The sequence below is a fragment of the Empidonax traillii genome, unplaced genomic scaffold (assembly GCF_003031625.1).
Source record: "Empidonax traillii isolate 1590-97213 ecotype Southwest subspecies unplaced genomic scaffold, ASM303162v1 scaffold425:size1421777, whole genome shotgun sequence".
In the NCBI taxonomy this organism is placed as follows: domain Eukaryota; kingdom Metazoa; phylum Chordata; class Aves; order Passeriformes; family Tyrannidae; genus Empidonax; species Empidonax traillii.
Window position 1 is genome coordinate 161,502 of NW_020955618.1, and position 15,989 is coordinate 177,490.

Below are 15,989 nucleotides of genomic sequence, written 5' to 3' on the forward strand. Positions count from 1 at the left end.
TCACAGAAAAAGACAAAAAATACTCTCAACAGCTAAATATCAATGCAATTGTTTTTTATAATAAAATGGAGTAGGTCTGAAAGATAAGTAATGAGAGACTGGTAACTGACTTATTTCTGTAACAGATACTATATATAAGTCCTTTCAGACCCTGCTTGCCATCAGGTTTACAGCTGTAATAAACTGCCCTTTTATTATATTCATTGTGCTACATACCGAGTTCAAACCAATAAAATCTCCACTAACACACGTCAACTCTTACTCAGCTCAGGGTTTTATTGAAGAAAACAATTCTTTTATCGAGACTACACCCTTCAAAGATCAAATACCAACTATTTAGTTTCTTTTCAACATTAAACACAAGTGTCCAATAATATTCAGAGAGAAATTGAGACAACTTAGGCATATATCACTTGCTACTGCAGAGTCCCCTAATTAAATATGTGCAAGGTCCATATACTCAGCTCATTTTAACATCTCTCTTGTGGGAAATGCACAGGTAGCCTGGAAATAGAGCAAAAAACAAGCACCGTGTACCAGTACATTCAGAAATATGCTCAACTGTATATGAATTTCCTTGAAGCATTCTTGAGCTGGAAATGTTAATATTCAGAAAGTAACAGTTATAGTATGAAACAGTAGGGTTTCACTACACCTGTGTTCCAAGGCAGTCAATGAAAGCGTCACATATATTTAAAATTAAACCCCAAGGCTAAAAACACTTTAAAGGATTCCATGTTACAACTTTGTTCTATAGCAAATAGGAAAGAGGATCTTACTGCGTTTCACACTCAGTTATCTCACTGTTTTCTATTGTTTACTGCTAGTTGCCTCTGAAGGAAGGAGCTTTACTTGTTAGAAGAACAGGAAAATGAAAGAAAAGACAACTTATTCAAGTAACTGAGCATAGCGGTTCATATTTTTTCCAGTATAAAAGACTGTTTCAAGCAAATTCCTCAAAAACAGATTCTGCTATAAAAATATAATTCACAACAGTCACAAAGGTATATTTTTATGCTGTGGTTTCCTACTTTATAGCAAAATTATTTTCAAAACTCTTGAAAAACAACTCAACCATGGCAGCATGATCACGCAACACTTTTATATAAATGGAAGTTACGTAACATAGAATGTACCTATGGTCTGCACAAATAACACCACATACAGGGTCAGAACAAAACACTGTATGCACTGAAGCTGGCTCAGAGCTCATTCCAAACAGTTAATTCTCAACTCAAGCCCTTTCTCTGCACATGCTGCCAGCCATGTCAAAAGTAGGTCACTTGCCATATCTGGTAAGCCTGTGCTTACACCACCAGATGTCTTTATGCAGACATCAGAAACTCTTAAAGCACGCTCCATTCCTCAACGGCAAATCTATAAAATCCTGTACCTCACCCCTCCCTCATCAAGTCACTCCTAGACAAAAACGTATGAAACAACTATTTCTTTAGTTTCCCTTCGTGACACCTAGCAATTTTACATACTCCAAAAATAACACTGAAGTCACATATTTGAAGACAAAACAATGTCTCTTACGTTAACATATGTTCTACTCAAGCAAAAAATGTTACAATCAACCACCTGCCTTAAACTCATGAAATACCTCTAGTCCAGAGAACATATAATCCAAGAGAATAGATGCAGACTGCAACGCAGACTGGAACAGAAAACTGACAAGCAAACACCAACAAATGACAATCAGCCGGTTACTTTGCCGATTACAAAATCAGACATAACTGGCATATGCAAGTACACGTTTTCCATTTGCTCACAAGAAAGGTTAGGATTATACCTGTGTCGTCAGCCATAACATTAGTGCTCGATTTCCACAGACAGAGCGAGTGTGTCAGTATCTCCAAAAAAAAAAAAGGCAGAATAAGAAGCGATTTATCCTCACACCAGTCTTGCAACAGGAGCAAACAAGTTTCCTAAAGCCAGCTCAGCTGGAACCCGAAACTGGACCTAAGAGAAACCTCTCCTCTAAATCTATTTTTAGAGCAGTTATCCTCAGGAGCCAGAACTCATATGGCAATCTAGGTCTGACGACAATCAAATTCACTTACTCCTCCAAACAGAGCATCCTGGGTAGTTGATCCTTTCCCCTCCCCTTAATCCTCCAACATAAAAACAAGAGCAAATGAAACCGAGCACATTGTACTGTAGTATTTTTGCTGCAAAGCATGCCACAGTGCCTGAGCTCTAACGACATTAAATCCATGTGCATGAGCTGAAACACAAGTCTGGACACAAAGCTTGCCTGCTTGCATTTGTCAAGTTGGCCCCCATCCAAGAAACTTTCTCCGTGTTGGCACTCCTCTACCAGGCTTCCCGAGTAGAGACTGCTCATTTGGAACTTGCTAACTACTTTAAGAAAAAAAGAGACAACTAATTTCTATAACTTAGTTTAGAGTCATCAAAAACAATCACTTGAAACCAACCACGCACAAAATTGTCAAACAATTTTTGGATCTGAACTGTTCCCTGGTGCACATTGTATGTGCTTCTAGCATACCCAAAGAAAGGTTACTGATAGTTTTGCCAAAGGAAATGTTGTTTTCCTAGCGTGCAATATACTACATGCCATAAAATTAAACCAGGCAAGATTTCTATTGCTTATTCATTTTGGGTGGAAATCAGAAACAAACTCATTTCTCGTTCACAGCAACCCTAATAAAAACTTTATGATCTAGCACTCTGCCCTTCTTCCCCCACACTTCTTTAAATAACACAGCCATAAGGTAGATGAAGTGAACAGAAGAATGTTACAGCTACTTTGAAAAACAACATACACCTCCTGTGGTTTCAACATCCAGCAACTAATTGCCAAATGCAATTCCCAACAGCTCAAGGGAGAAAAAAAGTGAGAAAAAGCACCAGTTTAAGACTTATCAAATGGATGTAAAGGAACTATAGGCAGTTGATTCTATAACTAATCTATCTGTTTACTACCTTTAAAGCCACTTGAACACATAAAACAGACCAAATGCTTTAAGAAAGACATCTTGACTAGTACATTTTTGTAACTTACCTGATGCACAAGCAATTCAGAGCAAGACAGAAAGAAAACTTAAAGAGTAGAAGTTACCAAACATAAGGAGAAATCAACAGCTTAATTAAGGAAAACAATTTTACATGCAATGATATGTAGTCTATTGCATATAAACCATATCGTGTTTTGACAGGCATCAGATTAGGCAATTTGTTGCAATTTCACTTCAGCTGCACTTGCATTTGCAGACACCAGATCTTAGTACAAACGGATTCATAAAGCACTCAGCTAATGATGAGAATCTCAAGTCCATATAATACACGGGGAGATTGGTCTGATCTAGAACTTACCTGGCTGAATGCCCATAAATGCATAAGTTTTTGCTTCATGTCACTCAGACCTAAGTGATCACATTCCATCCAGTTACAACAGCATATTGCATAAAAGCAAGCCAAGTGGAGATAGTCAAGAAATTGATTCCAAATGTATAATCCAAATCTGACATTTAACCAAGTACCCACAGCTTTAATCTTGAGGCATTTAAAAATCAACTGATTGCAAGAATATGTCTTCCCAAGAAATTACAAACATCTTCCTGAAAGGGGAGGCTACAGCTGAAATGGGAAAACTCTTCAAACTAATCAAAAGGAAAATGGTCCAAGAGAAAGATGGACCAATGAACGACACAGCTGATTATACACCCCATGAACAATATACACTGTCATACACCTTGAAAAATACCAGTTATTCATGTATCTCCTGGAATGTTATAGCTCAAAATACTAAATAATATAATTTTCATTAGTTTTATGAAAGACAAAGGTTAATTTAGTTTATACCTATTTACAATACAATTTTAGATGGGGATAGCTAAGTCAGCAGTGAAGACTTCTTACAAGGTCTTGTTCTGCTGTGTTCAAATGCTCTGTTTACTGCCTCTTTTTGAAGCGATTCACTGTTTCACTAACATTCAAAAGTATTATTCTTCACCTCATTTGTATAACTATTACAAAATTTTAAAACTATTTTCGAATTAGTTTTGCTACAACTATGCAGTCCACATATTTTAGGTAATTTTACTAAAGCATAATTGACAATCAAGAGTAGCAGCATTAATTCTACCTCTAGATCCCAAAGTGCAAGCAAAGAAGTTTAGAGGAAAAAGAGTCAATTACAAACACAAACAGTCAGGTTTCAAAGCATTGAGGTAAAATTTTGTAATTTGTGTAATTATTTCCCACAAAGATGCACTAAGAAGAAATATGGAAGCACTTATGGATTATCTCTTGAAGAGAAGGGTGCACACAAGTAAGTGGTTACTAGAAATTAGAAATATATTAAAAATACTATTTTCCTATTTTCTATTAAAATATAAGCTTTCCCCCCTGCACTACTGTAAGATCATTTATGTGTATATAGACATATAACCTTTTTTGTGATATTCATCTTAAAATCTAGTCTTGATAAGCACTTGTGTTGAACTGTTCCATTCTGAGAAGTTCCCACACCATAATAACTGCTCTACTATCCTGAGGTAAAACAGATTTTCATCTTCACTTTTCATTCAGTGTTATTCTATGCTGAGGGTAGAATAATACATTTTCAATGGACAAATCTGTGCTTTCACAAACTCTATTTCATTTTTTTTAAGAGAGACTTTTTTCTCTCTGTTTACTTTACAGATGGAACAGGGATTCTTACTGAAGTACTTATGGTATCATTCATGAAATATTCCAACTTTAAATTTTCACAAATATCCACACTCAGAAATTTTTATTGTTTTACAAACAATAATGGTAGCAGGGTCTTTAGAGATAAGATCAAAAGTTTAAGGTAAAGACTTACTTTTAATAAATTCTATATAAATTCTTGGTGATAGAAAATTGATTCTTCCTTTTAGTTTCTAAGAAATTTTCTTCAGCACTACAACTTCAATGGAAATTAGGGGAGGAAAGAGTGGCTTTTTTAATTATTATTATTATTTGTATTAAAAACTAGATCTCTGGTCTGAACTTTATAAATCCTAGTCTACAGGGCTATAAAGATACTTGTGCATATTATTAAAGGACTCCAATAACCTAAATCAGAAACTTACTCATTAGGAACAGGGAAATGGATGGAACAGAAAGAGCACTATGTTCAAAGAAAATACAAAGACCAGAATGTAAATTTGAAATAAAAATTAACCAAGTAAAATGCAATTTGGGCTCCCATGCTCCCACTTCACAGATTTGTACATCAGTATTTGAGGAACTTTTCCATATTATACATATAATCAATCCACACATAAATGTCTAAGGCCCTTAATTTTTAATCCCTACAAGATTTCTTACAGTAAAATGTCCTACTATACAATTGAACATAAATACTGAAAACAAGAGCAAAGTCATAAATTCAGGATTAGACAACAAAGCAGGCTGATTGTGGAGATGCTGAGGGTGGCCATCTGGAGGGGGAGAAAAATACAAATGGAAAAAAAAGGATGCATCACAAACTATGTAAAAGAACTGTAGTATCATAAGCACCCTGCTGAACTTCCCTAGTGAAAGGAAGCCCCTTCCTTCAAGAGATTAAGTGATTCCATTGAACCATCTCCTCAAATTCCACACTTAATCAGGATGTGAAAGATCAGAGATTCAGTTCTCTCCTCTAGAGAACAGTGTTCAAACTTCAGAGGTCTAAAACACATTTTTTACGTATATCCAAAGGTATAAGACCAAAGCCATTTTAGTCCCTTAAGATGAAACTATTTATTTGTGCACAAATCTTAACTGGCCACAATAGTAATTTGTAAGAGAGGAGCTCTGCAGAACAGAGACTAAAACTCAGTTTCCCGCCTCCCTTCTAAGTAAGAAAGGTGACTCCAGATATACCCGACCTATCTTCACATTCACTCTCAGCAGGTTGAACTTCTGTTTCATATTGTATTGAAACAGTTTAAACAGCAAGAATCTAAAATATACACTCTCACTTCTATTCAAGTATATCCTATAAACAGCAGCTGCAACACTGGAAATCAACCAAACTTATTCTTCCCTGAGAAAATGGAGTTAAATATTTTTTCCTCCTCTGTCCTGAGTGAGAGCTCCAGTTACTAAAGTATTGCATAGAAGAAAAAAACAGTCTTTAAAGCCCTTCTTGTAACCATAATGCCTGTTTACACAGAATCAGATCTGTGATCCTGTTACCTGAAAATACACTTCAAGTAAAATAGACGCATATAGTTTTTTTTCTTTTTTATATTCAGTTTATAAAGAGATGGTCAATAATGGAGATATTCAAAAAGCCCATTTCTGAATATAAGCTGCTACATCAAATTACTTTTAAGCCTAGATATACCTTTCTGACACATAGGAAGCACCACAATATTTAGAGGAGTTTTTCAGTTGCAAGCTAAGGTGATTTGCTACTAAATTAGAATTAATTATTCTTCAGAGAAAAATATCCAAAACAAGAATAAGATTATCATCTGGCTGACTGATGTCAAGCATCATTCCCAGGGTGGTTTTTTTTACTTATTTTTTATTCTTCAGTATTTACATTTTTCTGGCTATAAACAAAATCCTGATTGCTTTCCATTTAGACGATTCTTCTAAGACACACACACACAACAAAACCAATAAAATTTATTCACAAGAAATCTACTTATAAAAGAAACATCACAATAATGACTAGCTTCAGGGCTATTGGTTGGTTGTTTTGGTTTTTTTTAAAAACCTAAGGTTTCCTCTCTAAGATAAAAACAGTCATAAAAAAAAGACAGACTTATTGAGAAATTCTGTCCTAGCAGTTTGCACGGTTTCATAAGACTTGTCAAAGGCACTTGATCTAAATACAGCACAACAGTGGACTCTACTTGCAGTGTTCAGCTCCACACTTTTCAGTGAGGTTTATAGAGACCAGCTGTTTGTCCCCAGAAGAGATGTTGCTGTTAACAACTTTCTTCTAGAGTCTTATTTATCTAAGCATAACTGCTGAAGTCAGAGGAGGAAAAAATTAATTCAGAGATGTATATTCATAAGAGAACATCCTGAATCTGCACCTGCTTCTTTTCTAAACATGCTGCATCTAGAAAGAAGATCACTTTCAAACTTAGTCAAGTTTTGTCCAAGCCATGTTTTGGCTTTTTCTTTTAATTTTTGGATATTCAGACGAATATTTTTGGGTAGTTCTTCAAGTAGGGTTCTTCAAGGAAAAAACATACAGATGCACAGATGTTCACACAGCTTACATGACTAATAACACTGCTTACAACTTGAAAAAGTTTTATAATGAATACTGACTATCAACAGGAATATGTTTAAAGCAGTATTTAATGCATCTATCACTATCTGAATACTTTGAATTACTTTTTTTTTTTGACCTTTTCTCTACAAACTTAAAGATAGTACAATAGCACTTCAGGAAAAAACAAAACAAAACAAAACAAAACAAAAAACAGGAGTCCTCTGAAGACAACAAAAATATTTTGTTATATATTTACCTAATCGAAATAGATTTGTATGGAAAAGTACCTCCCTACATTCTTACATTTTTCCCAAACATTTCAGACATTTTTCTCTAGTTTTTTTTTATGTGTATACAAGCACAAAATAGAATTAAAGTCCAAAACTGAATGTAAAACTTGCATCTTATAACCTTACTTGACTTAAACATCAAGCCAAGAGGCTCAAAGTTAAGACTACATGCTTAAAAAGGAATTTTATTTTGCCTCCTGCTATAAGAATGACATCTTTGTATCAGTTGTAATACCAATGAGTAGACAAAATTATTACTGATTTTAACTGTACAGATTACTTAAAGATTTTTAATAGCTGCTATTTTGATTAACCAGCTCTCTCCCACAGAACATTTGGAAATAAGATCTAAAATTATACAATCTACCTATCTTGCATTTGAATGATTTAATGTAGCCAACAGTCCTACATAATTACTAGGTTAATTAAATATTAGGTTGTATTTAGGACAGAGCAGAGTTCAGGGAAGGTAAATGTGGAGAGGAAATACAAGAAATACTTGGGCCTGGAACATGCAAATTTTGTTAGTGGTGACCTTTAAAAAAGATTCTATTATATAAGGATGAAAATCCTCATCTCTCTCTATAGCACTCTGGCATTAATTTCAGGGTATTTTTTTCTTGTTCCATTTTCCTATCCTGTAATGTGGGTCACATCAATTTGTTTTAGCAACAGGTCCTAATTAAGCCACAAAATAAAGAAAACAGATTATGTCGTTTCAGTTCCTCCAATTTTTCTCATAGTTTGAGGGAGTTCAAATAGAAAAACTCTAGTTGCCACGCAAGCCCCTCCAACTCTGCTTTTCACAGGTTTCTGCTCATGGAAAAAAAAAAAAAAGAACATTTTAAAATATTTAAAATGCCTAAAATCAATCTAAGTTTCAAGTCTGATACTAAGCCAATTTAATTAGGTCTTAGTCCACACGGGTACTATGCAACTGCAACTCTTACAGAGTACAAAAGCGCTTTTAGGTGTCTCATACCTCAATTGTATAAGTAGTTACTAAAATATGTTGTTGGGAGGTCTCAGTTGCAGAAGAATTGCTGTTTTCACAGCTTTCTGGTTTCAAAAGATAAATCTGTGTCTTCTAGCTACTGTGTGTCCTCTAGGTAGTATGGAAAGAAACAGCACTACAGTTACACACTGCCATATGACCTTTCTTTAAGAATACTAAAGAAAATTTTAAAAATTTAAAAAAACACTAGTGTGAGGAGTGAGAAAGTCAGACTTGTTGCATTAGTAATAAATTGCTGATTATCAAACAACCTCAGGAAACAAAAATGCACACCCAGAAAACCACTACTGAATAGTTACAACGCCCCTAGGTATTAAATACTTTGTAAAGAGTCTCCAAACAACTTGGTAGCATTTGTTATACCAGGTTAAGTACATGCATAATCATAGTGAAACTCCATATGAAGGAGACTAACATTTGTTTAAAGTTCTAACAAAGCTGAACCACACATACTACAGGATGTTCAAATTCAGTATATATGTATCTGCACACTTAATTTCCAGTATGTTTAAAGATGCATAATATTATGATTTCCACTTCAAAGCACAGTTCAAAACTTTCCCATGCAAAGAGCTAGCTCGCAGATGCAGTTAGGAAAAAGATTGCTGCAGGCTGTCACACAGATTACCAAGTTGTGATCTTCATCGGGAAAGAACCGCTTGAGGCAAATCAGAACTTCATTGCTCAAGTTCTCTACAATGAAGAATTCAACATAAGAATTAGCACAGAAACTCGTACTACATGTTTCAAAGTGATTCCATCTGAAAATGAACCCTTTCTCTCTGTACAGCTGATCAGTTAAGGGGTTTTCAGTTTAAAGAGACAGCAATATTGAAATCTCACCTCTTTATGCACCCTGTAATTAGAAATAATCTCAACACACAGACCTTCTTACTGCTAGTAAATTTTGTTGTCTTTACGGAAGCAATTATATATCGAGCTATTACATTAGCAAAGCCAATCAAAACATTCACCTTTCTATGTTCACACCATGGCTGAATGATGGCATGAACGAACATAAAACTTGAGATTCAACCTCACCCTACCCTGATGCCCATCCACTCATTGTCATCTCCTCCCTTCTCCCCAGATGACCTTCCCTGAAGCTGTGCACTAAGGCACTCTGGGGGTAAAAAATGAAAGAGAATCAGCTTTCTGCTTCTCAGTTCCCTGTGTGGTTCACCTTGCACCTGCACAGCCATTAATTAGGGTATAGGGAAGGGGAATTGAAAAGAGGAAGACTGCAGAGCAATCTCAAACCAGATGAAGTTGACTGCAGACCTATTGCATTGAAATACATAGGAAAAAAAAAGTAATTCTTAATTCTCCAATATAATATACATCCTGATGTAGGGGTCTGAAGCTACACTATCTGTGATCTCTGATTGGGAAACTTCATGTGCATTCTCAAAGGAATTGCCAAAGTCTGAGAAAACATACTCTCCCTGATACTAGAGATACTTTAGGTTCTCCACTTAACATTTTAAACAAGACTTATCCTCAAAAGGCTATTGAAAAGGTTACCTCATGGACCATTTATACACTTAGCAAAATGCTTAAAAAGTATGTTAAAGCAAACATCCTTGCAGATGTGAAGTGCAAGTTTCTTCCATATTTGAAGCACCATGAATAACATCTTTTAGTTCACAATGACTTCCTGCATACAGGTAATATACATTAGGAAACATAGAGCAGGCCCAAGATTTCAGTCCACACTGGATCAAAAGAGACATGAGAACTTTCCTTGATGTCTTTATCAAGTAGCACCATTTCTGGAAGTATGGAGAGGAATCTCCCAGTGCTCCAGAATTCTTCAGGAGAAAAATTGTTGATAGAGAGGAAAGTATCACACTTTCATTGTATTTATGTCAATCCTCCTACAATTAACTATCAATCTTAAAACTCAAAATAATACATCCTTGAGAAAAAGTGAAGAAATCCAAATATCAGGCAAGATGGAAAAACAATTCATAAAAGCAAATACTGTGTTCAAATTGATTGTTTTTCATTGCATAGTGGCCTTGGCAGTCAGTGACTGTACCTTCCAATAGTTAACAGTGTAGAGAAAGTTTCATTCGGATAAACGTAAGAGATGACAGAGTTGTCTTTCTAGAGCTCACCTGACTCAAGTTCTAGATAAATGAATCACTAGTTATATCAAGGATTCACTATTCCAATGCAAATCTGGTCATGTATACAGAGGAATACCAGTGTTAACCATTTTAAGACTGTTATTCATATCACACTCATTTAATCAGAGATAAGAGACTCGTTTGAAGAGATACCTCCTCAAGTTTTGTACAGGACATTATAAAAAAGGGGTAAAAAAAAGAAAAAAGAAAGGAGCAGAGAGGATGGAAACTAGCATTTCACTGGTGGCTCTCCTGCAACATACCACTTAAATTACAGATGTTTGGATCCTTACTGCTGCTACCAATTTTTATTTTGGCAGAATATTTTACAGTGTATTAGAATGCTTTCCAGAAAGGCCACACTGAACAAGACACAAGGGAGACACATGAATCAGAAAGAGATGGTTGTCCACGTTTTCACAGTTTTACTATTTACATTATTGTGGTTTACTGTTTCCCGAAGACTTAGAAAGTAGGTATGCACACATAGTTGTTATTTAGGTACTTTGTCCCTGACATGAACAACTCATACTTTGAAAGCTACCATTAGCTTTAAGATAAAAGATACACATATGCCATTAAAATTCAGATGCCTAGGATTAGTCTCACAAGTCACAATCAACTTTCCTGGTAAAATCCATTTTGTTCCAAATACAGAGGCATATTTTCACCAGTCTCCCTCAAATTCTTTAAAAAACAGAATCTGGCACTAATGCCAAAAATTTAAGATCTTCAAGTAGTTCTAAGCAACTAAACTAGGAAATAGGATAAGTTTGCTGAAGAAATCACTGGAGCTTTTCTAAAAGAGTATACAAAGTTTCCATTAATGAGATACAAAGTATTTCTCATTTCTCTGCTATAGACCTATAGCAACTCTAAGAATAAATAACAATCCACTGTATACTCCTGAAGACCAAAAAAGGTTACAAGAAAACATTTTAACCTTGAGTTAAAATACCCGAATCAAAGCACTGAGCAGGACGCTAACTGAATTCATAAGAATTCATTTTAGTTCAGCAAACCCTTGGACTTCAGTCACCTTTGGTCAGCAAACACTTTGACAAGTCAAAATATTTGTTAAGCCCCCTCAGAACATCCCAAATTTACACCTCACTTATGACCTCCCACACCTTAGTACCCTTCTTCTTAATGATTACAATTAACATGAGGAAGGAAACAATGGATGGATTGTAACACAAGAAATCAGATTATACACAACACAATTGTGAAGTGGAGAGCATAAGCAAAGACACTGGACAGTAGTTTAGGTTAAAAATTAGAGAGAGAGAATTCTTAGATAGAATTTTTGGATAGATAGAAGCATCATATTTAAGCAGAATCCATAGTGTACTTAGATGTTATACTACAGCACAGCTGGGCAGCTCCGAGAGATCAGATAATGCACAGGCAATCCCACCTCAAGCATTGGAAGCACTGATGTGAAGTTCAATGTTCCCAAAAGCCAACATAGAAACTTCAGCAGCAAAAAAGGGACCTGTTTAGATGATGAACTTTCTCTACTCTTATGGTAAATAAAAAGCTAATGGAGAGCCTCACCCAGGGAAAGTACATTACAAAGTTGTCTTTAAGCAAAGATGAGATAAAAAGTGAAAGTTCTTGCATATTAACAGGCATAACTTCTTTCTAGAAGTGATACTGTTAAATAAAAAAGTAGTAATGTTAGCATAAAATTGCATTTGGATAAGGACATCAGATCAACCTGAATGCATACCAAAAGCACCCCAAAGAAATCTGAAGAAAGCTGAAAAGCCAAAAATTATTCAGAGAATTACATTAATGGATCTTAGAGGGTCCAAAAGATGAGTAAAAGGAGTTAAAAGCTTGGCAATAGATCTGAGCATATAAGGAAACCACATGGTTAAAACAGCAAAAAGTGAAAACTAACATCTTTTGGGATCTTGCAGAGAAAAGCAGGGGATGTCAGGAGATTCTCAATCATTTACTCAATCAATTACTGTGGAGATTAAAGAAAATTTATCAAAGCAACAGTAAAGTTCTTTATCATCATAGAGACTGAAGTCAACACAGCCTCAGAACTAGCAGAGTTAGGATTATGTTTATTTTAATATAAAATATAGTTGTCTGTAGATACAGATGATGCCTTAGATGGAAATGCGGGGTTTGCATATTCCCTAGCTTAACGGAGAACTCCTCTCCCACTTGGCTTTAGAAACGCAAAGAAAACAGACAACAATTATTGCACAACTATATGATCAGTAAGAATTATGTTTAACTAAGTCCTTACTTACGTATTATAAGACAAAAGACACACACAGCAACATAATGATAAATGTCTTAATAGCACTCTTACTTCTACAAGCAAGCATAGCTTACAAAGTAACGCATATGTTTTCAGCCATCTGTATTTCAAAAGTAGCTAGGCTGCTGATCCTCACTCTTGCTGGAAGGCTTCTCCACAGGCACCAGCTAAAGCCCATGATATTTCCACATTCCACATCTCATGAAATCTGAGGGAGATAATTCATGACCCGGTAACATGCATATGTTCCTGTACCAAAACCTGTCCCTCATCTAACTAAGCTTCAGGTAACATTGCAGCAAGTACCTAACATCTAGCTGTTTAAAACTGATATTCTTCATTTAGAGAGGCCACATCTTGACAGTGGATTCTGTTGACTAATGACAAGAAGTCAAATTTTCCAGTAAAGATAATAACAAACACGTTTTCCTCTCTAAGTATGCCCAAACTGTCAAATTTGTCCCTGATTTTCACTTCAGTATAAATAAAATCACTGGCAGAGTCATACAATTCTGTAAATGTCATTTCCGAAGAAGCACCCATGAGTGGCAGTACAAAGCCTAAATACAAAGATATTTTTTAATTAGGACTGATTTGACAGCTTCTAGTATATGACTTCTGAGAGTAAAAGGCAAAGTTCTATTTCTAAAAAATATTTGATTCCAATTCTGGTAGTTCAGTATATCTGAAAACATCTATATAAATTACAGCTAGAACTATTTTGGACTTAATCTATTTGTAAGACTACTGTAAATATTTTGTGATGCAGAAACCTAAAAGCAGATTACTACATTCAGATGCAGGCATTGTCTTGAGAGCACAGATTTTGAGATACGCTGTTAGCCTCAATAGTTTCAGAGCTGTGAGCAAGGCCTTGGCAAGAAGCCACATCCTCTCCCCAAGAACTGCTGTGAAAGTGATACTTCTATCAAGTAAGAACTGCCTCAGACTTGAGGTTTTCAGACTTCACAGTCTCGCCATCTCAAAATTATTTCCTCATCTCATTTTCACATCCCTTGTCTGCTGCGAAGACTCTGCTCCTCCAGCTGTTCCTCTATTCACACAGGAGTAATCATCCCTTACCTCTTTCTGCAGCTGCATCCGTGACTACAGCATCAGCTTCATGCTGTAATTGCTGTGGTTGTCCAAGGGATTCTAACTAGGAGTGTCTGAAACTAACAAAACACTTGTCCAAATTTAAGAGGTTACATCTTAGGAGAGTACCTAACATGTTACCAAGACTGCTTCATCCCATCAGAGATATGTTTTAGTACAAAGAGATAACATGTTACTCAGACTGCAAACAAAAATCTACAGAATACTTTTTTATTCAGAGATTCAGTTTACTGATAAATTTATTTTTCAGATGTTGACAAACCTTTGGACTGATATGTAATATTAACAGTACCATGTTCAATATTCAAAATTATACCAGGGATGCATGTTTTTAATGCATTATAATTGAAAATCTATATTCAGCATGTTTAATATGGGGTGATAATCAGAACACCTCAAGTCCAAGCAAAAAGTGTAATATAGACTCTACAACACAGGTCAGCCCCTGAAAAACGACTTAGAAATAAAATAAAAACAAAACCTCTTCTATGAACATTGCAACATCATCTCTAAACTCCTAGAAGATTAAGTATATTTAAAATCTTTCCCTCTTAATTCATCATGTGATAGGTAAACTAATCCTATATGGTTCCTCCTTCAATTAACACTGTTCTCCCTATTACTGCTATATTCAAAGAGAGACGATATAATTTCTGAATCATCACTGCATTTCACCACTGGAGCTCTGTGCACAAGCTCGAAATCTAAAGAAGCTACATAAAAATCAATGTCTGATAAGAGCACTTTCTCTGTCCAGAGAGGCGTGTATGGTTGCATAGTGACTCGAGAAATACATATACCACCTCCTCTTTCATGTATGTTCTGCTATGCTTAGAAATGCTACTTTCCCTACTTACAATGTGCACACGAAGCAGTTTACAAACAGATTTGTTAAGGGGTTCTTTACTGGCAGGGTGGGGTGTGTGGAGATCGCTGCCTCATAAAATCTTCTGCTCGCGTTTTCCCGAGATTATTCCCCCCTGCCTCTGTATTTACAGAAACCACCAGCTCAGATACTCCGTCTCCAACAAATAAAATAACTTAGATCTAATGACCCGCGTTGTTAATTAGGTCAACCGGAGGAGATATTCCACATCCACGTTTGGACATAAGGATAACATCGACTTCAGATGAGAGCATCACGGTTCTACTCCCATCTCCCAGAGAAAGAGGTCTGCGGGACGGATACCCACGGATGCCGAGGCCTGCCCGGCGCTCAACCCAGCCCCTCTGGGGAGCCTCCGAGGGGCGTCCCCGCCGCCCACGCCCGGAGAGTTTTCCCTCCACGTGAACGCCCTGGATGGGGAGCGGCGGGAAGGCGACGGGCAGACCTCGGCCATTGGCCCGTGTCCCCCTCCCCAGCTGCCGCAGCGCCGGAGGAGGGGAGGGCGGGGGAGGAGGGAGAAGGCGCAGCACCCCCAGCTCTTTGCCCGCGGCTGCCCCTTCCTCGGCTCCGGCCGCCGCTGGAGCCCCCGCCCCTTCCACGCAGAGCTACGGCCTCGCTCCCGCGGAGCGGCGCCGCTCACCTCTCTTGGAGCCGGGGCTGGGGCTGCCGCCGGCGCCCCTGGAGCTCTTGCGCGAAGCCATCGCACGTCCCGTCGGGCCGCGCAGGGGGCGGGGCGGCAGCGCGAGCGCGTCGGGAGCCGCGGCCACACCACCAGATCGCGGCGCGGCCCCGAGCAGCGAGGGCCCCGCCCCCCCACCCGCCTGCAGCCAATCGCACCAGCAAGGCGGGGTGATGCTCGCCTCCGATTGGCGGTGGCACCGCGAGGGGGCGGGGCAGGGGCGGGGCAGTGGCGCGCCGGCTGCGCGCGCCCTGCGCGCTCTCGCGCCACCGCCGGCGCCTTTGAACGTGGCAAATGCGGGCGCGAGCGGCGGCCGCGGCCTCTCGCGAGGGTTCGGGCGCGCGCGCCGCGAGGGGGCGGGGCCGCCCCCG

At 37.7% G+C, this 15,989-nt stretch overlaps 1 protein-coding gene across 1 annotated transcript in view; it reads right to left on the reverse strand.

The window, feature by feature from the left end:
• The window catches only part of ASPH (aspartate beta-hydroxylase), a 107,146-nt gene extending 91,433 nt beyond the window's left edge, over positions 1-15,713 (reverse strand). The window contains exon 1 of the mRNA XM_027894317.1: positions 15,580-15,713. Coding sequence (XP_027750118.1) covers positions 15,580-15,640 — 61 coding nt within the window. The 5' untranslated portion in view covers positions 15,641-15,713. The remainder of the gene's footprint in view (positions 1-15,579) is intronic.
• Between the last annotated feature and the right edge of the window lie 276 nt (positions 15,714-15,989).